At 48.3% G+C, this 23,379-nt stretch overlaps 1 protein-coding gene across 13 annotated transcripts in view; it reads left to right on the forward strand.

Moving 5' to 3' along the window:
* Window positions 1–23,379, forward strand: part of LOC119178046 (uncharacterized) — an 831,732-nt gene that overhangs the window by 564,196 nt on the left and 244,157 nt on the right. For all 13 annotated transcript variants that reach the window (XM_075869285.1, XM_075869292.1, XM_037429209.2 and 10 more), the window contains 2 exons: window positions 6,640–6,803; window positions 11,977–12,102. In XM_075869285.1, coding sequence (XP_075725400.1) covers window positions 6,640–6,803; window positions 11,977–12,102 — 290 coding nt within the window. The remainder of the gene's footprint in view (window positions 1–6,639; window positions 6,804–11,976; window positions 12,103–23,379) is intronic.

Raw genomic sequence — 23,379 nt, forward strand, 5'->3', positions numbered from 1 at the left:
GGCATTTGTTTGTAGGTTAGTATCGAGGTTAGTATGCAGGTCATGAAGAAAAAGGGCTAATTGGGTTTCGCATGAAAGGCCTTTTCAAAATCCATGTTGTGAGCGATTAAAAAAGCGGTTGGAGTGAAAGAGCAGCATGATTTGAGAGTATATAATATGTTTCATGAGTTTGAACAACACACTGGTTAGTGATATGGGGCGGTAATTTAGCGAACAGTCTCTGTTACCTGATTTGTGAACTGGAATGACCTTTCCTCACTTCCAGTTGTAAGGCAGAATTCCTGTGGACAGGGATTGGGAGAACAGCAATAGCGAAAATTCGGCAGACATGTGCTTTGTGTTTTATAAGAGCTTGGTATTTATTTCGTCTGTACCAGTAGAAGATGACAATTTCGTTTTATCTATTAAAGAAACGATACCAGAGAAGCTTATGCTTATGAGCGGAATTTCAGGCAGACTAACAGAGAACAGTTCTGTATCAGTATGGTTAGGTTCATTCGTAAAGACCGAATGAAAAGCTTCGTTAAACATATTTGCACTTTCTAAACAACTTGCTTCTTGACCAGACTGATTAGTAAGGATAACAGGGGGGGTGTCATTTGGGTTTATTACTTGCCAAAAACATTTGGATGAATAAGCGAGGATTTTAGGCAGTTCACTGTGAAAGAATGAATACTTTGCGTTGCGCACTTCTTTTAAATATGTGTTTTCTGCAATGTTGTACTTTTCCCATGTGCAAGCAATGTTTTAGTGATCACGGCAAGAAAAAGGCATTTCTTTTTGTTTTCAAGTGTTTTTAATGATTTCATAAACCAAGGTTTTTGGCGGGTGGGGCGGAAGGTTACCTTAGGGATGAATTCATCAGCTAACCGGTTCAGTTTGTTTTTGAAGAGTAACCAGTTTTCCTTAATAGGTCGATCCCAAAACCCGTCCTAGAACGACGGAAGAAAGGCATCAAGTTCACGAATGATGGCCTCATAGTTTCGCTTGTCATATAGCCGAATTGTTTTACTGCAAGCTTGATGTATTTCAGGAACAAAGTGAAAATTAGCGTGAATGACTTTGTGATCACTTATTTCATTTAGATATGTTATGGAAAACATGCTGCCTGGGTCCGTTGTTAAGATTAAGTCAAGAATATTGGCGGTATCGGAAGTGACTCGTGTAAATTGGGATATCAGCTGAGTAAGATTAAAATTTAGGCAGACGTCAAGAAATTCGTTAGCTTCTGTTGCATTGTGTGCTGACGAGGTTAGGTTTGTCCAATCGATGTTCGGAAAGTTAAAGTCTCCAAAAAGAAGGACGCGAGCATTTGGGTATTTGATCGACAGTTTGCTTAAAATACTGTTAAGTTCGCAAGAGAATTCTGGACTACTTTTAGGGGCCTGTAACAAACACCTAAGAGCACCGACTGAGGTGCGGAACGACAGATCAACCATAGGATTTCGAGGTCAGAGGCTATTTTGATAGCAGAGCATGAGAGTTGTTTGTTTACGGCAATAACAACGCTCTCACCACGTGTGCTGGGACGATCCTTTCTAAAGAGATTAAAGTTAGGCAAGTCGGCCAAAACTTCGCTGTCCGTGACGTCAGCTGTCAACCATGTTTCGGTTAGTATAAGCAAACTGCTACTGGATAAAGATGCAAGGTTACACACATGGTCGCGTTTGGCAAGAAAACTGCCAATGTTAGTGAATAAAACCGAGGTTGGCTTTGAGACCAAGAACAGAACGATTTGACGACCTGGGGTCAGAAGGGGGTTGCTACGATTTTTCTTCGACATTTCCGGTAGTATCGTTGAACACGTAGTGATTAGAGCCCATAAACAAAGTTTTGTACCATAGAAGGAAAGAGCCGGATTTTTCTTTAACAAAGGCGAGAAGGTGCTTCCGTGCGTTCCAGACTAGTGGCGAGAAATCTTCCTTAACGCTGAATTTAGTATCTTTAAGTTTAGGTCCATTACCAAGGATAGTTTGCTTGGTTTTGAAAGAGGTGAATTTCGCTATTATGGGCCGACACCGGTCTGGAGAGTCGCGACCAAGACGGTGGGCACGCTCAATTTTCTTTGATTCAATAGATATTTTGAAGTGGTCCCTGCAGAACGCAGTGACTAGCTGCTCAGACTGTACGTAGTTCTCGGATGGCGTGACGTTGGCTATTCCGTAAAACAACAAGTTTTTCCGTCAGGAATGGTTCTCAGCGTCGCCCAGTTGAGTCTCCAGTACCGAGACCTGGTTAGCAGTTTGGGAGGTGATGGTTGTTATGGTGTCTAATTCCATTTGTAGTGTTTCAACCTGATGGTAGTGCGATTCTAAGTTGTCGATTCTTTTGCCTAGCGCAGAGATTGCTTTATTGGTGTTAGAGAGCTGGCATTTTAGGCTCTGCATGTCACCAATAAGCTGGGCTTGACCGGAAGATAAGCTTTTGAGTTCATTGAGAATGTCTTCTAGGGTTGGGGGTCCAGAGTTAGTTTCGATGTTACCAGATAACATCAGCAGCAGTGAAAAAACAGTGTTCACATAATCAGACACGATACAAATACAGCACGGGGGGCTCGGTAGCTGAATAAGGCATCGATTGCTGGATTTTTTAGCGAAAAGGCAATTCTGGTTACTGACCTGCATGATGAACAGAAGTGGGTTAGACCATGTCGCGGCACAGCCACCGAGCCCACAGAGCGCGCCGGGCTGGGAGGGACGATTTATACACAGTGCGCCTGATGAAGTCGATGACGGTGTGGCCTTGATTTCCCTTTCGAGCATCCAGTTTGCAGGTTCCAGCGCCGTAGAAACTGCGGTGTCCAACGCAGAAAGGAGGCACTGGTCGTCCACGGTGACAAGGCTTGCCGGGAAAGGGTTGATCACGTGGACGGCTGATACTGGGCCCAGAAGAGCAGGGACCAGTACGCAGGAGATAGCGCAAACGAAATCCTGCATTATGAGCAGAGGTGGGCTAGACCATGTCGCGGCACAGCCACCGAGCCCACCTGCATATGCTGAATGCATGTATAATGCATAATGCATGCATGTAGCAAAATCCACGGCGGCAAAAGCGCCGCCTCGGCGCATCTGAATGTTAATGTCACTGGGAAAGATGTAGGGCTTCAAGTGCGCAATATGTACAATATACAGAGCCTGTGGGGCACATGAAGGCGACGGGGCGACCGGACCAATTTTATATGTCACAGGAGTAACCACATGAAGGACTCAGTATCGACCTGTGTAGTTAGTAAGCATTTTTTCTGACAAGCCAACTCGACGGGTCGGAGACCAGAGCTGGACCAAAGAACCGGGCGAAAAGTGTACGTCGCGGTGTCGTTAATCATGCTAACGCCGTTGCTTCTCTTGAGGTCAGAAGGCGAGTACGGATGATTTCGCATGCGTGAGCGGCCCGAGTGATAGTGTCCATGGCATATTCACTGGTCGGTACTGCAGGGAATGGGATGACGGTGTCTAGAGGCAATGTTGGTTTTCGGCCAAACAGCAGGAAAAATGGAGAGTAATCGGCAGTGTCAGGGTGCGAAGAATTGTAGGCAAATGTGACGTACAGCAACGCAAGATCCCAGTCTGTCTGGTTGGTGTAAACATATTTAGCGAGCATGCCTGTAAGAGTTCAATTTAGACTACGACGTAGTCTGCTTCTGCCTCGTTTCACAGGACTGCAAAATGTCGGCTATGGCCTTCGACAAAAAAGCGCGGCCACGGTCTGTAAGCAGCTGCCGTGGGGCTCCGTGTTGCAAAATCATGTCCTTGAGCAGGAAGTTGGCGACGTCTGTGGCGCAGCTTCTTGGAAGAACTCGTGTGATGGCATAACGCGTGGCGTAGTCGGTCGCCACAGCTATCCACTTGTTACCCGAGGAAGACAAGGGGAAAGGGCCAAGCAGGTCCAAGCCAACGCGGAAGAACGGTTCTGACGGAATGTCAAGCTTGACATTCCGTCAGAACCGTTCCCTTGACCACTAGTGGTTGAAGGCGTCCGGTGGGAAGTGTTGATGGCGTTTTGCGGCGCCGACATTTCTCACAAGCCGCAACGTATCTTCTGACTGTGCGTAAATAGCACCGTAAATCAAGCACCGTAAATAAAACGGGGACATAGCGGCCGGCAATACTTACACGAGCGGTACACATTCCAGTGATTGCCACAGTTTCATCATCAGCGACACGGTGGGCTTTAGTTGCTGCAGGCGTGAGGACTTTTTTGAGCAGGCGACACAGATGAGCACTCATTATGGACACTTGAGCTCCGGTATCAACTAACGTTGTCAAAGAAATACCGCCCACATACGCCTCAATCAAGTTAGTATTAGTGAGAAGCGTCAACGGAGGATTTGGATCAGTCGCAAGTGATGCACCACTACCTCCTGGAGCTGCATTATCTAGTTTTCTGTCCGAGAGGATCCATAGTTGACCAGCGACGGATAGCGGCGTGGTTGGGGCGATGGGAAACGGCGGCGTTGAGGTGACGGCGGACGAGCGGAGGAGCGGCTGTTAGGGACGTCTAAAAAAGGGTACACTTGACTGGGCGAATACCGATGGGAGTCCTCGTATGGGTGAGAAGAGGCAAAATGGCTCCAGTTCGAGGGCGTCTAAGTGCTGCGGCAGTAGCGGGAGATATGGCCAACTCGGTGGCAGCGGAAGCAGACCGGCTTGTCGTCTTCAGTTCTCCATTCCGCCGGATTGCGGGATCGCGGAAGAAAATGTGACGTGGTGCATTTGTCGTCATTGGTCTGGAGACAGGTCGGGAGACAGAGCAAGCCACAAGAAAATCGAGCTTTGCAATGTCATGCCTCATGACGGCTTGAATGACGGAGACCGCCGGAGGCATTTGTGCAGCGACATGGTCTAGTGGATGTGGAGGAAGTGGTGCCGGACTTCACGCCTCAAGCTCCCGTCGAACTATTCGGGTCACGCTGTCCTGCATGGGTGGTGTGACACCGAGATCGGTGCAGGTGGATGTAACGGCCGTGTTTGGTAGCCGCGTAAATTGAGGCAGGACACGGCGTCACTTAGCCATTTCGAAGCGGCGGCATTCTTTAATAATCATATCGACGGTCGTGACATTAGTGTACACGAGCAAGTTGAAGCCGTCGTCCCCGATGCCCTTGAGTATGTGACCCACCTTGTCACTCTCTGTCATTTGCTCGTCGACTTTCTGGCACAACGCGAGCACGTCCTGTATGTACGAGACATGCGACTCAGTTGAGGACTGCACACGAGTGGCGAGTTCTTTTCGCGCTTCCATTTGGCGACCGGACGGGTCTCCAAAGATGTCGCATAGTCACTCCTCGAAGATATCCCAGCTGGTGATCTCGGTCTCATAGGCGTCAAAACAAATACATGGGGTGCCGTCCAAGTAAAATATTACGTTGGCGGGTATCATGGTAGGGTCCCATCAGTGTGTCTGGCTAACACGCTCGTACATACAGAGCCAGTAGTCAACGTAAAGCCCAGATTGTGTGGAAAATGTACAGGGATCACGGATGTAGGGCAGGTATGTAGTGGCTGAAGCTACAGATGGAGAAGCTGACGGGTTGTTGTCATTGGTAGCCATGACCGGAGACTGAACGGTGCGGCCATTGCGAAGCTTCGTCGTGAGGACGGGAACTTTCCACCTCCACCAAATATGTTATTAAGACGTATGGACGAGGCTGTGGATGAGATGTATTTAAAACCGATAGTAATGGCGTGACCGGTTCACCAGCAATCGAGCAGAGACAATCCTTCGTCTTCCTCATGAGGCACACATGTGCGTTGCCGCCCATAATAATAATATGCCTAATGCATGCACGTAGCAATATTGTGCATGCACCCAATGTCAATGACTACACACTGTATGCAGCTGACAAAATTGAACTGTGCTCGCATCACCGTCGCCTTGTAGAAGAAAGCGTGCACTGTATCTGCCTGGTATTGGTTTTCAAAAATACTGAGTGACTTACGGTTGTATAATTTTGCACACATCACAAGATGTATCAATGAGAACACATGTACAAAGTTTTATTGAAATCGGTAATTATCAAGAAATCGATGGAGTTCTCCTTTAGGCGGGCTTGTTGATGTAACAACTACGTACACATAGTTGTTCCAAACAGTGCAGAGACAGGATACAGAAGAGACCACTCAGCACAGTTGCTGCGCTGTTTGGAATAACTCAGGGCACTGCTCAGTTTGAGTAAAAATAAATATGGGCAGCAGTGAAAAAGCGAAGGTAACGCTCATTGTATTGCTTGTCTATCTCTGTTTTTCTTCCTGCTCGAACTGAGCTGTGCTAAAGCAATATGCCACTATCTTGCCAGAGCCCCCATCACTGGCTCCACCATGGCCGCTGCCCTACTACACCACCAGAGCTGATGGAAGCTTTGAGTGAAGGTGGCTGCAGCACGACCACAAATTTGCAGTGTATTTTGCTTCGCTCTGGCTGCTTCCTGCCTGCTCAAGTGGACCCACTCTCTGTTCTAGTGCACAATTCTGAAGTGGGCAGATGAGATTAAGAAACTTGCAGGGGCATGAAGCCGCCGCAAGCACAGGACCCGGTTGATTGGTCTTTGCCCCTCAGTCAGTGTAGTCAGGCTGGTGGACTATAATGGCCAGCAGCCACCTGTGCCCTGCGGTGAGTGGCCTTTTGTGCTGGACTGTGCAGAGAATGTGGAGCTGCACCAGCAGACATGCCAGCAGCTGGAAGAGGCCTCACGGTTGCGCCTGGAGCTGCAGACGGTGCAGCTGGAGCGCTCCTCCCTGCAAGACCAGCTGGAAGAGAGTAGGCGACAACTAGAGCTGCAGGCACAGCAGTTGGAGCGGCTCAAGGTGAGAACAGCACGTTCACTCTGGCCATTGGCGGGACAGCTGAAGTGTTATGAGGGTACGATGTTACTCTTCTACAGTAACATTTTAAAAATGGTGTAGACTCCCTTCAAGACCAACTTGAAGGAACCATGATTATTTATTTGTTTTATCGAAAGTGTTTGTAAAAACCAACATGCCAAGTATGCTCAAATATATGTTGCTTGAAAGCACTGAATAGAGTATACTTACTATGGGGAGGAAAGGAACAAGAAAAGTATCTACAGTCCAAACCGGCAATAATGAAATCACCGGAGAAACCGAAAAATTTCGTTTTCGTAAAAATTTCGTAGCCATGAGTATCAGACATAAAAACAGTGATACGGCCAGCAGAACGAAAATTTATTGCCAGAAGTCGGTCAACTTACTTTGCCAACCCTTGCCATGCAACAACTTCAAAGCTCTCCCTTCGCACTGGAAACAGCGGTCTATTGCTACGTCATCGTCATGTGCGCCGAAGAAGGAGCGAAGGGTGTCCAGTGTATCCAAAACAACCCGCAGGTTGTTTTGGATGCGCTAGCGCATCGTTTCTGCCCGCATTCTCACTGTCAGCGGAGTTAAGGCTAAAGCCGACTCCGATGACGCGCTGCGCTCGTAGACCGCGCGCCGCTCGTAGTAATCTGATCGTGCATCCGGTGTGGCAACTCGTAGCAATCTGATCGTGTCGCCGCTTACGTCGCCACAAGTGCACTAGCGCGTTGTTCCTGCCCGCAGTCTTGCTGTCGGCGGAGTGAGGGCTAAAGACGACTCTGATGATGCGCCGCGCTCGTAGTAACCTGATCGCGCATCCGCCTACTGCTCCTAACGAAAGCGTAATTATATCCTAAATGATCATCGAGCCGTGAACACGTCACAAAGTAGCAATTTTCGAGAGCCATGTTCTCGCTACGCACAAGCAGCAGACGACGATCTCTCAGAGCGAGCATCGGGCCAATGGCGAGGCAAGCTGAGGCAACATGACCGTCACAGCCAATCAAGCGCATCGAAACGACCTTCAAACATTTGCTGTTTGTGCGCTTGTTTTTAAAGGGAGGAGCCAGCTGAGGCGAGAAAGCGAAACGCGGAGAAATGCTCTTTCCAATCAGCCCAAGAAGCCGGCTCCCTGCCCCGCCATCGTGAAGCCATAATTTTTTTAAATCGCTGTTTTCTCGTGATTTCCAGAAAAAGTTTCGCTACCTAGGTGGGTGAAATCAATTTTTCGAAGCACTTCTGCGTGTTTTTCAGTGTAGATATTTTGGAATTAGATAGAAAAAGGGTTCTAGAAACTGAAAACTTGATTCTCAAAAAATTTATTTTTTTGCAATTTTTCACAATCCGAAAGCCGCGTCCCCCTTAAGTAAACAAAAATGGCGGTACCCGCGCTAGCACGTCAAAAGCAGACGTTTACAAATTTTGAGTGCACATAACACGCATACGAGCATATTTTCGACAGCTAACTTTTGGCAGGAGGGTAAAATAAGGCCCGCACCGTGGTGGAAAATTCGTTAATGTGGGATCCCTGTCCAAAAACATTTCGTTGCCACGAGATACGTAATACATGGGCTTCTATGAACGTTCTCCAGGGATCCCGAAATATTTCGTTGCCGCGGGGATTTCGTACTTGCGGCGTTTCGTTATCGCAGGGTACGACTGTATTTGGCTCAGCTTGATAACAAATTGCAGCTCCCACGTAAAGTGGAAATTGATGATATGCGAAGCACGAATTTTTAAGGGTGATAGGTTACTTTGAAATCAGCGCAACATTAAGAGGCAGAGGTAAATTATGCCGTACATGACTTCTATGTGATGATTATGATGTTTGGACGTTTCATTTACCGTCGTCATTTGTTAACGTCACCTGATACCAACTTTGGTATATATGGAGCTAGCGAAAGAGGGCCGCGAGCGTACTATCAGCGTAGCATGTAGTCATGTTTTACATGCAATCCTTATCATGATTATCATATTTGGACGTGTCATTTACATTCATTGTCTATTCACGTCAGGTAATACCAAATTTGGTATATGTGGAATTAGTGAAACGAGCGCGGGAACACTATGAGCGTAGCATGAAGCCATGTTTTACATGAAACGCATATTATGATTATCAGGTTTGGGCGTGCCATTTACCTTCGTCATCTATTCACTTCCCGTGATACCAAATTTAGTAGATGTGGAGCTAGCGTAACGGCAGCAAGTGCGTCATGAAAGGCTCAATATACTCTAACGCAACGTTGACGCAAGTGCAGGCTGGGTGCAGCAACGCCACGCTAGCAAAACGGGAGCACTCTATAGTGCAACGCCAGGCGCGACCAGTTTGACCAGCGTCCAACGGCGCGGCCTGGTGGCAACCGGCGTGAAATGCGAGATGCTGCATTTCGCACCGATGACGTTACTTAGCACCGCGTCTGCCTCTTTTCGTGACGGAGGGACGCCGTGTGCGCTCAAATGCTCATGCAACAAAGCAACGCAGCGCTACATGCGCCTGCGAGTATACGGCATGCAGATTCACAATGAAGGTCAGTGGAAAGATCCACTGATCTCTACTAGGGGGATATCGGCTTCTGGCGTGGCATCGCCGATGTGACTTCATAAAACAAACGTCGGCACGCACGTGCGCCGGCTCACGTTGGAAGTGCATTGGTGCTTTGAATGTGGCATGTATTAATGTTCTTACATGACACGCATCCCATGAGTATCATGTTTCCACCAGTCACATACCTTCTTCATCAATCCACGTGACGTAATACCAAATTTTGGCATATGTGAAGGTAGCGGAATGGCGGCGAGCGCATCCTGAGTGCGGGACGTAGTCATGTTCCTACATGACATGCATGTTATGATCGTCATGTTTGGACATGTCATTTACCTTTGTCGTCCGTTCGCATCACGTAATATCGATTTGGTACATGTGAAGCTAGCAAAACGGCCGCGACCGCATCATGAGGGTAGCATGTCGTCATTTTTTGACATGACATGCATCTCATGACTATCATGTTTTCACCAGTAACATAGCTTCGTCATCCATTCACGTCCAGTAATACCGAATTTGGTTCATGAGAAGCTAGCGAAACGGCCGCGAGCGCATTAGGAGCTTGGCATGTAGTCATGATTATCATGTTTGTACCTATCACATACCTTCATCATCCATTCACGTCCTGTAATACCAAATTTGGTATATGCAAAGCTAGCGAAATGGCCGCGAGCACATCATGAGTGTGGCATGTAATCATGCTGTTACATAACACGCTTGTCTGCAGTCATATCACACCATATCAGTTCTGCAACATATCATGTGAATGATACCACCGCTATAGCAGCAAGACATGGAAGTCAGCTCTCTTCCCTGTCCATGTGTCTTTTCCGTAGGTTCTGTGACTGCTAATTTTCTTGTGCTGTGCAAATATGTTGATAATGGTCAGGCTGTAAGTAGTGAAAGCTGCACATGTTAAAGATCTTCACATTTTTGCCTGAACCGTCGCTAGTATCTGACCGACACTTGTCAATTCCCATGAAGAAGGCGGCTGACAAGGACTCTTGTGTTTATGTTCACAGAACAGGATGACTCTCCACTTGCCGGACCAGACTGACCTTTGCTAGACTTGACGGGGCTGGTAATAATACAGGAAGAAAGAATGATGTGTGGGGACTCGGTGGCTTTACAGGCAGTGACGAGAGACATTTCGACTACCAATGAATAGCGCTGCTTGGCAGTTGTAAATAGTGTAAATAAATGTCTAGTGTATAATATAGTATCCCAACGTAACTAAATTATTATAATTTAACCTAAATTTATCAGAGTAATTACATGTAACCTTATGGAATGCCGTTTATTGGTGATTTATTTAGCTGTTTTACTTCTCACTAATCCTAATATTACTTAACATTGACCCTTTAGCGACCCCAAAAGCGTATTTTCCTGCTTTCAATGCGCCTTTGGTTGCTTCAAAATCTTTTTTTTTTCTGATACGAAAGCCCTTTTTCGAGCTTTTTAATGTACTTTTAGCTGCTACGAAATGCTTTTTCAGGCTCACTAATTTTGGGCTGTTTCAAAAACCTTCTCCCACTCACGTCACTGCATCTGTGTGTGCTACTTTCTACAACATTCCGATTTTGTGCCTATTTTTTTTGGTAGTAAAGAATGACTGCAAAATATAAAAAATAATCCATGACTGCACTCCCACCTGCAAAAGAAAGCAGGGCCGTCATATAAGCTTACTGCAAGCAACCTCTTTGCCTCTCGTCTGTTACCAGAGACAGCGTTCCAAACTTTGGCAAGGGTACAAGTACAACCAACATTACTGAATGAAACTCGGTTTCAAAGCTTTGTACCTCCACCAGTGGTGGAGGATGGTACAGATGTTGGTAGCAAGAGCTAGCGAAGCTGAAGTGAAGTCTAGCGCCACTCTCAGCAGTTTGTCTGCTCTGGACGCTTCGTCTGCTTTCTTGCAGATAAGAGTGTCAGTTGCTCCTCGGCATAGTTTTATAAGGAAGTGCACCGAAACCTTGGTATATAATCACATACTGTTTCTTTTGCAACTTCTTAACAGCACCATGTGTTTTTTTAATGCAACTATTATTATTATTATTATTATTATTTTTATTATTGTAGTCTTCATCGTTGACACTGCTGTCAGTGTCCATATAAGTGTTCTCGTACATAGGCCAGGTCATTCGAAAATAAATCATTAGTTGCAGTACATCGCTTGTGTTTGCATCCTTTATGCGTATCCTTCTGTGCACTGCTTGATAAAAATATCATGGCTCACCAAGTAGCCATCAGTCGTATTGAATGCATGAGCATTATCACTTACATTTTGTTTCCCGTTCACTGTTTTCACTGCATCGTGCATGGCACTCGCCTTGTGTTCACTGGTTGTTAATTTGTCCCTGTGAAGATAATGTTGTTGGTGCCATGTGCCCCTGCTTTTCACCTGCATGCATGCCTTCTGTCTGGGTGCTTAAATTTGTGGTTTATTGTGAAACTGCACATGTTGGGCAGCAGCGATGAAGGGGTTTGTTGTGCGTTTCTCAGAGCAGTGAAAGTGTTTGTTGTTGCGAAATGTTTTGAAGCTGCTAATGTGCAAACCATCTTTAGCACTTTCCATGTAGCATGCTCTGTTTACCAAACAACTCATCGTGCGCATGTTGGGCGCAGGCGTCATCCCGGAATCAGTTACTGGATGCACGGCTGTCTGAGAAGGAGGCTGAACTACAGTTGGCAAGAGCTCGGCTCGAACGTCTGCAGCAATACCTTGCGGTCAGCCACACCCAACAGCACAAGGCAGGACTTTCTTTCTCTAGCAGGCACAAAAAGAGACAAAAAAATTAGTAGATCCCAAAGCTTCAGCTTTAAGAGTTCAACGCGATAGCAATATACTGTTGCTAGGGCGCACTTCAAACACTTAGTGCATGAGACCTTTTCAAATTTGCTATACACCCACTACATGGCTTTAAGGGGAGATGTGAGTCGAAAAATCGCGTTTTTAGCGAAATTTATCGTATTTCTCATTTTTATTGCATTGTAATCTTCAAACCTTCTTCTTTCATCTGTGAAAATTTCAAAACTAAATTCGAACCGCAAAATGCAAAAAAAAAAATGTGTATGAAGGCATCGCAGTGGCTCAAAATTTCGTGAATTTGCGCCGATATTGGCCACCTTTGACTGCGCGCTGCTCCCCGTCGCAGTGCCGCCCGCCATCGCGATCGGTTGGGACAGTTGCATCCAGCCTTCTTCTTACAGCTCCGACGACCGCCAGTTTTGTACGTGGGTAAAAAAAAAAAAACGAGGCCTTTTTATCACATGGTTTGAGCGGTTTGAAATGTGCGGCACCCTAAGCCGCATCGCCATTGGCTACCGAGTCATTCTCAGCTGTGTTGGTGGCGGCCATCGGTATTTGGTCTGTCTGCTTTTCTGCGCGTCTACGCATATTTCCGTGATGACAAGCCCGAAAAAGTGCAACGTGAGACCACAGAAGTTTCGAACGAAGCACAAGTTCAAGGAAAGGCGGCGTAAAGCGCCCCGAACGACGGCGACGAACGAGAACGCGCCTACGTGTGCTAGACCTGACAGCGGCATCGACGAGTGCGCGAGCGACAGTGGCTGCGATGAAGGGATTGACGCTGCGTTTTCTTTCGTCAGTGCTTCGGAAAAGAAACTCGGCTTCTTCGAAAAAGACTAAAGACAGCGCGATGAGGTTTGCGCAACGAGAGTTTTGTGCGACACCCTCTTGCTGACGGCACTTGTGGCAGGTGCGGCATACCCTGCTTGCGGTATTCAAAAACTTGCCGTTCGGGAGCCTGCAAAAAAGCGCAAGGGACTTTCGTCGCTTCTCGAGCTTCATTGCGAAAACAGTGAATGCTCAGCGACCGTTCTTTTGTGCTCCTATGCGTCACTGCGTGTTACGGCGGATGGCAGCAGCCGAGTGAGCCAACGGTACGACAGTGGGAGCTCCCGAGATAGTTTCGCTGTAAATGTGAAGGTGGTGGTGGCTGCACGCGCTGTCGGCATTGGGCATGAGCAATTGTCGAGATTTTGCTCTATTATTGGACTCCCAAAGCCGATGCACCACCAAGGATTTTTTTCGATAGCAAAGAAGGTGCACACCGCTGCCATGGCAGCTGTGAGTGAAAACTTGCGCCGATCCAGAGAGTTGACGAAAGAAGTAGCAGGCGAAACTGATGTGGCTGTTATGTGCGACGGCACTTGGCAGAAGAGGGGCCACAAAAGCCACAACGGGATTGGCGCAGTTATCTCCTTAGATACTGGCCTCTGCTTAGACTTCGAGGTCATATCAAATTACTGCCTGACATGCAGTAGGCACAAGGATATGGGCCCAGACGAGGAAGTGTGGCAGGCATTCCATGGCCCAGTCTGTGAAAAAAATGCAGACTGTTCCTCCCATGCCATGGAAACGGAGGCTGCAATGCGCATTTGGCAGAGAACATTGACTTATGACACCCCACTGCATTTCATGACATTCTTGAGTGACGGTGACAGCAAAGCATATAGTGCAGTTGCAGAGTCAAAAGTCTATGGTGCTGTCAATATAGAAAAAGAAGACTGTGTAGTGGAGCATACGCACCAACGCGTATGCGCCTTCGGAAGACAATGAAAAGCCCGTGCTCTGCTTGCGCGAGAGTTTTGTGCCGCCTTTGCCAGACTTGCCGTACGCCCACTTTCCGTTGCGACCTCGTTGCGACTTCTCTGCTCGAATAAACGTCATCACGCTTGGTGGAGGCTGCTGAGATCCCCGAGCAGACCTGGAGCTCCGCTCTCGCAAGTTGCCTGAAAGACTACCGCCAAACATGACTGACGCAGTCGCCAACCAGCCCGTTCCAGCCCAGCCAGCACCATCGGCTGCCCCGTCTACCTGCCCCGGCGCTACTCGCCAGCGGAACCCACCAATCTTCAGCGAAAGTGGTGAGCAAGACGTCGAAGACTGGCTCTCCTTGTACGAACGCGTAAGCGCCAGCAACAAGTGGGACGACGACTCTAAACCCGCCTACGTTATCTTTTACTTGGCAGACGTAGCTAAGCTTTGGTTTACCAACCGCGAAACTGCCATCGCCAACTGGTCCTCCTTTAAGACCCTCGTAACAGAAGCGTTCGGCCGACCAGAGGTCCGCAAGCTCGGCGCCGACCAGCGTCTGCGCTACAGAGCCCAGCAGCTTGGCGAAACGTTTACGAGTTACATTGAGGATGTGCTCGACCTCTGCAGGCGTGTTAACCCATCTATGCCCGAAGAAGAGAAAGTTCGGCAGATTCTCAAGGGCATTGAGGATGGTGCATTCCAGATGTTGCTAGCGAAAAGCCCGACCTTGGTGGCAATCCTCGTAAGCCTGTGCCAGAGCTTCGATGAATTATGCCGTCAGCGTTCCATCGCCTGACAGAGTGTCTCACCACCAGATTCGATCTCGGCTGTCGCACTCGCAAATGCCAACGTTCGCCAAGAAAGTCTGTCCAACCAGATCAAAGACTTCATCAGGGAGGAAGTCGCCCGACAGCTCTCCCTGCTGCCGCATAGCGACGCGCCCACCGCAAGTCTGCCTTCGACACTGCAGCAGGCCATACACACTGAAATTTGCGACGTCCTACCTACAGTGCAGGCCCCTTACGCATGCACTTCAGCGGCATCTGATCTCTCAGCTGTCAGCTACGCATCCCCTGCACCATCTTCACCTCTCAGCTACGCAGCTGTGGTTGCGCGGCCCCCACCGCATCCAGTATCCTTATCGGCTCCACCTCCTCCGGCAGCGCCTCCGGTTTACAGGCCCTCACCTCGCTTTGTCCGTCCATCTAATGAGTAGCGCACGCATGACAACCGTCCTATCTGCTTCGCGTGTGGCATCGCTGGCCACATTGCACGCTACTGCCGCCGCCGTCCCACACCTGCGTACGCCTCCTTTGGAACTCCTACCTATGCGTCGCAGCAGGCCACCACGTCTGCATACGAACAGAGGCACTCTGACTCGGATTGTCGCCCATCAACTTCTCGTTTCCCATCTCCTCGTCGCCGATCACCATCTCCTATGCGTCGTAGACCACCTCCTGAGGAGGGAAACTAATCAGTGCAGTTCCAGAGACAAGAACTGCAACTTCTGCGCAATTATCAAGGCCTCCATTTTCGCCGCAAAATGTTGTTGATGTCAATGTTGAGGGAGTCTCCACACAAGCGTTAATTGATACTGGGGCCGCCGTTTCTGTGATGAACGCAAAATTTTGTCGCAAATTGATGAAAGTGACCACATCTCTCTGTGGCATCGTGCTGTCCACGGCTAGCGCGCAACGCATTCAGCCCTCGGCTGTGTGTACGGCGCTTCGTCATCCAAGACGTTTTGTACATCGTCCAATTTTTTGTACTACCATCTTGCTCTCATGACCTCATCCTGGGTTGGGATTTCTTATCAGGTCATGAAGCTATCATCGATTGTTGCCGTGGGGAAGTGTCCCTAGTGCCAAGTTGTGAATTTCCATCGCCCGACCATTCACCACTGCTCTGCAAACTCATCGCTGACGACGACATCACCTTGCCTCCGGAAGCTTCAGTTCCTATTAGCGTTTCATGTGTGGCGCAACCTAACGCCACGGCGGCGTTTACGCCACCTCCTGTTTTTACTGAACGCAAGGGCATCGTGCTCCCATTTGCCGTTCTTACGATTGCGTCTGGTTTAACCGTAATGCTGGTTACCAACCACTGCAACTACCCCATTGACTCGCTTCGTGGTGAAACGTTAGGATATGTGCAACCTGTTGACCATATCAATGATATTATTCTTCCCGACAAAACGCCATGTCACATTGCCGCAATCACTCAAGCGTCTGAGCCATCAAGCTCGCCAGCCTTCGACAATGCTATTGACGCAGACCTTCCCCCCTCGCATCGCAGCCAACTTGTTGCTCTCCTTAACAAGTTTCGCTCTTCTTTCGACTTTCAGAAACCTGCTTTGGGCCGCACCACAACTGTCACTCATGCTATTGACACCGGCTCACATTCGCCTCTGCGACAGCATCCTTACCGCGTTTCTGCCGAAGAGCGCCGCGTCATTACGGAGCAAGTAGATGACATGGTTAAACGTGGAGTCATACAGCCTTCTCAAAGCACTTGGTCGTCACCCGTAGTTCTGGTAAAGAAAAAAGATGGCACCGTTCGATTTCGCGTGGACTATCGCCGCTTAAACAAGATTACAAAAAAAAAGACGTCTACCCGCTACCACGAATAGACGATGCTCTTGACTGTTTACAAGGCGCCGAGTACTTCACATCCTTGGATCTGCGTTCTGGGTATTGGCAGGTGCCAATGGCTGAATGTGATCGCCCTAAAACAGCCTTTGTAACGCCGGATGGCCTATATGAGTTCAAAGTCATGCTATTTGGGCTCTGCAACGCGCCTGCGACGTTTGAGCGCATGATAGGTACCATATTGCGGGTCCACAAGTGGAAAACTTGCTTGTGTAACCTAGATGACATCGTAGTCTTTTCAGCTGATTTCCCGACACATCTTCGTCGTCTCCACGAGATTCTGACGTGTCTAGCTTCTGCAGGCCTACAACTTAACACCAAGAAGTGCCACTTCGCAGCCCGAAAACTAACCATCTTGGGACACGTCATCACAAGAGACGGTGTTCTTCCGGACCCCGATAAGCTTTGAGCTGTCGCTGACTTCCCAATGCCCACATCACTGAAAGCCCTAAGAAGTTTCGTTGGTCTTTGCTCTTACTTTCGTCGCCACCTATTCTTCGCCACTACAACCCCACTGCTGCCACAGAAGTTCACACTGATGCAAGTGGCGTTGGTCTTGGCGCAGTTTTGGCACAACGGAAAGGCACCCAAACCGAATACGTAGTCGCTTATGCAAGTCGCGCTCTTAAGAAGGCTGAATTGAATTACTCCGTGACAGAGAAGGAGTGTTTGGCCATAATCTGGGCGCTTACGAAGTTTCGCCCGTACCTTTACGGCCGTCCTTTCGACGTGGTCACAGACCACCACGCTCTATGTTGGCTGTCCACCTTGAAAAACCCGTCCGGACGTCTGGGGCGTTGGGCACTTCGATTGCAGGAATACGACATCCGTGTCGTATATCGTTCCGGTCGCAAGCATGCGGACGCCGATGCACTTTCCCGATCGCCATTAACACCAGATGTGGCTTCTCTGTTACCCCCTTTTACCACCTTGTCACCACTCGACACCACTGACATGCTTTCGGAGCAGCGTAAAGACCCATACCTTGCCTTGTTAGTCGACTACCTTACCAATCCGTCTGCTGTCTCTTCCACGAGAGCGCTACGCCGGCAAGCAGCCCACTTTTCCTTACGAGACAACATTCTGTATTGCCGCAACTACATGCCTGGTGGTCGGAAGTGGCTCCTTGCTGTCCCCACTCATATGCGCTCCGACATCTGCATGAATTTCCATGGAGATCCCCAAAGTGCTCACGCAGGTGTCCTGAAAACCTACGATAGGCTGCGCCAACGCTATTACTGGCGAGGAATGTATCGCTTTGTGCAGAAATACGTTCAGTCTTGCACCACTTGCCAACAGAACAAGACACCTCCGCGGCACCTTACTGGCATGTTACAGCCGCTCCCGTGCCCGGCTCGCCCATTCGACCGCGTGGGTATAGACCTCTATGGCCCCCTCCCATATAGTAGCTCTGAAAACCGGTGGATTATTGTCGGAGTCGATCATCTGACATGCTACACTGAGACTGCAGCTCTACCGGCAGCGACCGCCCACGAAGTTGCACTCTTCATTTTCTGCAGCTTCATTCTACGCCATGGTGCTCCGCGGGAATTACTCAGTGATAGGGGTCGAGTGTTCCTTTCGGAGGTCATCCAAGCTATCCTCGCTGAATGCAACATTATCCACCGGAAATCTACCGCATACCATCCACAGACAAATGGTCTTACTGAGCGGTTCAACCGCACACTTGGCAACATGCTGAGGATGTACACCTCCTCCGACCACACTAACTGGGACGCTGTATTGCCCTTTGTTACCTTCGCTTATAACACCGCGACGCAAGAGACTACCGGTTTTTCCCCCTTCTTTCTATTGTACGGCCGCGAACCTTCCCACCCACTCGACACTATACTACCGTAACGCCCTGACGCATCTGAGTGCTCCCCGCGTTTGGAAGTCGCAAGATACGCTGAAGACTGCCGTCAGTTGGCTCGGTCTCTGACAAGTGAGGCTCAAGGTCTACAAAAGACTCGACACGACGACGCTCACCGCATAGCTCCTACATTTCGTGCTGGCTCCCTTGTGTGGCTTTGGGTGCCCCCGCACGTTCCTGGCCTGTCTTCTAAACTTCTGGCCCGGTACCATGGTCCGTGCCGTGTCATTGACGCGACCTCCCCGGTGAATTACATCATCGAGCCATTAACACAATCACCAGATTTGCGCCGTCGAGGACGCGAGACCGTACACGTCGACCGTCTCAAGCCCTGCTACGACCCCCTCATTGTGCCTACTCCCTGAGTCGCCAGGATGGCTACCCTTCACCCCGGGGTATTGTAGTGGAGCATACGCACCAACGCGTAGGCGCCTTCGGAAGACAACGAAAAGCCCGTGCTCTGCTTGCGCGAGAGTTTTGTGCCGCCTTTGCCAGACTTGCCGTACGCCCACTTTCCGTTGCGACCTCGTTGCGACTTCTCTGCTCGAATAAACGTCATCACAACTGCACTAATCATGTGGCCAAGAGACTTGGCACCGCGCTACAGAAGCTGCATGTGCCATTACCACGAGGGCAGAAAATGAAAGAGCCAGCCATTCAGAAGCTCCAAACATGTTATCAGATTGCCATAACAAGCAACAGGGGGAGTGTACGGGATATGTACACTGCAGTATGGGCTTCATACTTCCACTCATGCTCTACTGACAATGCTGGCAGCCACAAGTTTTGCCCTGCAGGAACAGAGTCGTGGTGCAAATATCAACGCGCTGAAGCACTTGGTGAACCTGCACCACGCCACACACCTCTCCTGACAAAAGCACAGGGATTGGCTGTTTTGCCCATTTATAAGCGGCTAACCGATGAGAAGCTCCTTGCTCGATGCATCAAAGAGAAAACCCAGAATGCATCGGAGTCCCTGAACAGCAAAATTTGGTTACTTTGCCCCAAGACTAAGTTTGTCTCCTGAACGGTTGTCGAGACTGCCGCAGCTATGGCAATCCTGTGGTTCAACAAGGGTCATGCTACTTTCGAGCACATCCTGGAAGAGCTCAACATACTGCCATCTAGAGATCTAGTTATTTTCAGTGATTCCTGCGATGCCAGGTGCATCAAGAGAATGTCCGAGCGTCTGACAGCAGAAGCAAGGGCCCACCGTCGTCGTGGAGTGAAAAGGGCACGGCTAGAAGAGAGTGCTCGCAAGGACCGTGAGGGCACAACCTATGCTGCAGGACAGTTCTAGTAGCTTGCAGTGCTTTTCAAAGTTCTGTTGAACATTATGGCCAAAGATTATGCATTTCTAACAGCTCTGGGATAAAAAAAAAGGTTTCAAACTTTCAAATGCGTTTTTCTCCTTTTGCAGTTTTGTGTGATCTGTGCTTTTTATACACGCTAGTTCGTATACCTAGAATTGTCATACCTCTATGAAATTTTGCACATAGCATGATGAAGGCCCATAGAGTGCAACTATCTATTCAGATTGTCAGTGCTGCTTGATTATGTTTTTCAAAAATTACAAAACATTGAAAGCTCTTGGCAACTAGAGCCATAGTAAATTTTTCTATTTTAATATTGTACTTCACCTTTTTACACACAAAATTTATATAGTTTTTTGCACTCTACAGTTCCAAAGGATCATAGTCAGCTATATCTGCAGGCTTTATCTCAAATTTTTATAGGTCAGAATTGTTGCATAACAATGGCCATAATTTTGCAGTATCTGACCTGCAGAAAGAAAACCAAGCAATCTACATGAAAATAAATGACATATTTGAAAAGAGGAGAAAAAAATTTTATTAGCATGCCAATTTGTGTTAAATTTAGACTCTTATTAAAGAAAATCGTTTTTCGAGTAGCATCTCCCCTTAAGGGAACAGGCGCAGTAGTGTGTGTGCCTTTTGTAGCGGCTGACTGGCTTTGAACTGCGAAGCAATTATAATAACAACATGTTTTGATGGCCGCTGGCAATGGGCACTTGTATCACGCGTCATTACTGTAGAAAGAAAGGGTAAGATTAATGGCTTCTTCTCTTTCTTAAAAATAATATTAGTGATGCCTGACAGCCAAATATGCCAAGAAAAGCATAGCAGATACCATTAGAAGTAATTGCAGTGTAAATGTGAAGAAACAAAAGTGGAAGAAAATATAACTTGCCGTGGGCAGGAACCGAACCTGCGACCATCGTATAATGCCTTCTACCAACTGAGCCCGTGGGGGTGTCAGTCAGCACGTTCTGTTGCCTTTGAGGCAAGCCTGGGACATTCATTTTTTGCCTATTGGCGTCATGTAGCACGTGATCTTATTACAAGCTGGAAACTGGCCAATAATCTCTCGTATACCAACTGAAGGCACTAAATGTGCCAGAAGGAGACTCTCACCATGAATGTAGAAAAGAAGGGTAAGCTTAAGGGGGGAGGCTACCCTGGAGACCGAACTTTTTTATTTTTTAAGATATCTGGATGAAACTTTCAGGGGTTGTTCACTACAATAAAACTAGCACAACTGCTAAGTTTCACGAAGCTGTGTTTCTTAGTTTCAGAGTTATTGAGGTTTAACTGGGTGCTTCACATGGGTGCCTGAGGAAGAGTCGTGAGAGATCCCAGGACATAGTAGAAAGCTGAAATTCATTGTGGTCATTTCTTGATAGCTATCCCAGGGCGCTACAAAGCCGTTTGTTTTTTAATTCCCCCCCCCAAAAATTTTCACGCAACTTTGAATTTGATGTAACCAGTAATGACCAGATTCATCAAAAATTAATTGTTTATTATAAATTAACAACACCAATTTTCAAAAAAAGGAGCTTGTTACGCCCTTGCAAGGTCATTCAGGAACAGAATAAAAAAAATGGCACACAAATCTGATGAACGGTTTTCGAGTTCTTGCTTTCCTCAGCACCATAACTAGCAAAAAAATCCGTTCTGAGAAAACAGGCCGAGAAAGTTCAAAACACGTGTTTTCTTCAAAAAGCTCCAGCACAGTAGCTAGAAGTGTCCTGGCGCACTCTTTTCTTCTTTTGCCTGGCCTCCATCTTCTCTTGGTGTCTTTTAGAATTCTTTTTTAGGCGTAAAGCGTCTTTTTCATGAGCTCGCTGGATGGCCAGATGACCTGGTTGAAGTCCAATGGAGTCCGATATCACTTGGGTTGCTTTGCAGCAGCCGGCATTGTAGCGCAGCACTGCTTCATGCAGTGCTGTTTCTACCGCGATCAAGGATGAGTGTTGTTCCTTCGGCATCAGAGACCACAGAATGGAGTGGAATGATTCTGATGCATTTTGCGTCTTCGCTCCCAGGCAGCGCTGAAGACGCGACTTTTGTGACAGTCTTTCGTAGATGGGCAGCATAGCTGCAACGACATAGTCCGGTAGGCTGTGTTTATGTTTTGGCTGTGGCTCACGCTTTGCCTCTGCAGCTCTATGGCGGCACCACGATTGAGCCCCCTCTGGGCAAAGTTCATGGTGAGGGTCCTGGTCAGTCGATGTGACGTGGTGATATGTGGCCATCACTGCACGCTGCATGGCTGTTAGGTCAGTTGAATTGTTTCTCAGGGCCCAACCATAATATCCTGTCAGCTTTTCAATGAGGGCTTTAGTCAGCTTCCCCTTCCCACTCAGTGGCTTATCACTTTTCTGCACAATGTTTCGAAGAGCACTTCCAATCCTTTTCTGAACATGGTTCAGACATTCTTCTTTTACAAAATGCACTAGCCCGTACACATTCTCTTCTGTGAGGGCAGCGAAGGTACGGCTGTCTTCGTCGGACACAAGAGTGGTGTACCGCAGGCCATGCTTGGATACAGACCGCCCAAAGAGTCAAGCCTGCCTCCACTTCCATGCTTCCCGATTTTGCGTCTGTGTTTTTCTGGCAAATGTGGTGCTTCTGCCAGCTTTCGTATGCTGCATCTCCAGGTTTGGGCCCTGTTTGGCTTCCAAGGCAGTGGTTTGAAAGAACTACAGCATCCAAGATGAGACCTGTAAAGAAGTCAATTACCGATCCCACTCCGATGTGTGATGTGTGACCCCGCTTATGCCATGTGCCATCGTACACTACGGTGATGTCCTTGCAAAAGCTGGGGTCCATTTCTTTATATGTTTTGATCACTGCTGTGGCAGAATCAGCATAAAACTTGTCCAAATCGGTGGCCTCTGGCTTCCTGAACGTCTCTTTCAGTGCTTTTGAAACGTCTTGTGGTGAAGACCTCTGTAAGAGACGTTCATGGCAGCCCAAAAGTCATTAAGAGCTGTTTTCCCCTTGCCTATTTGCTTTATAGCCATTATGGCGCGGACATTTACATCGAAGGCCTGCGTGTCCTTTTTGCGGGGTGATGTCCATAATTTATCGACGGTGCCACAAGAGGCGCACACGACTTCAAGTTTTGTTGCAAGTCCAAGCTTGGTGCTCTCTCGGACAGTCATAGCACCTTTCAAACATTCTTTGCACACTGTGCGGCTGAGCACGACGTTAAAGATGTTCATTTGAACGAGCGAAAAATGTTCGCCCTCACTTGTCACTGCAGGTGCAAGAGCCGGCTGCATCAGTTGAAATTTCTTCTGCTTCACCGGCGTAGACTCGAGTTCAGCGCGAACGGCGTCACGACGTTTCGCATTCGCATCGATTTCTTCCTTCGTTAGGAAACGCGCCCGCAGATGAAGCGACGGTCCACTCACGCTCGATGGCGGCACCGATTCAGACGAAGTGCTGGGTCCGGCGATATCAGAAGCACTCGGTGTCACGCTCGATGGCACCGATTCAGACGAAGTGCTGGGTCCGGCGATATCAGAAGCACTCGGTGTCACACTGAATGGCATCGATTTGGAGCACGTGTCGAGCCCGGCGATCTCAGAAATACTCGGTGCATTTGCGGCTCCAGCCACACTCGATGTGTCGGACTCT

Source organism: Rhipicephalus microplus, chromosome 1 (assembly GCF_043290135.1).
Source record: "Rhipicephalus microplus isolate Deutch F79 chromosome 1, USDA_Rmic, whole genome shotgun sequence".
NCBI classification, from domain to species: Eukaryota; Metazoa; Arthropoda; class Arachnida; order Ixodida; family Ixodidae; genus Rhipicephalus; species Rhipicephalus microplus.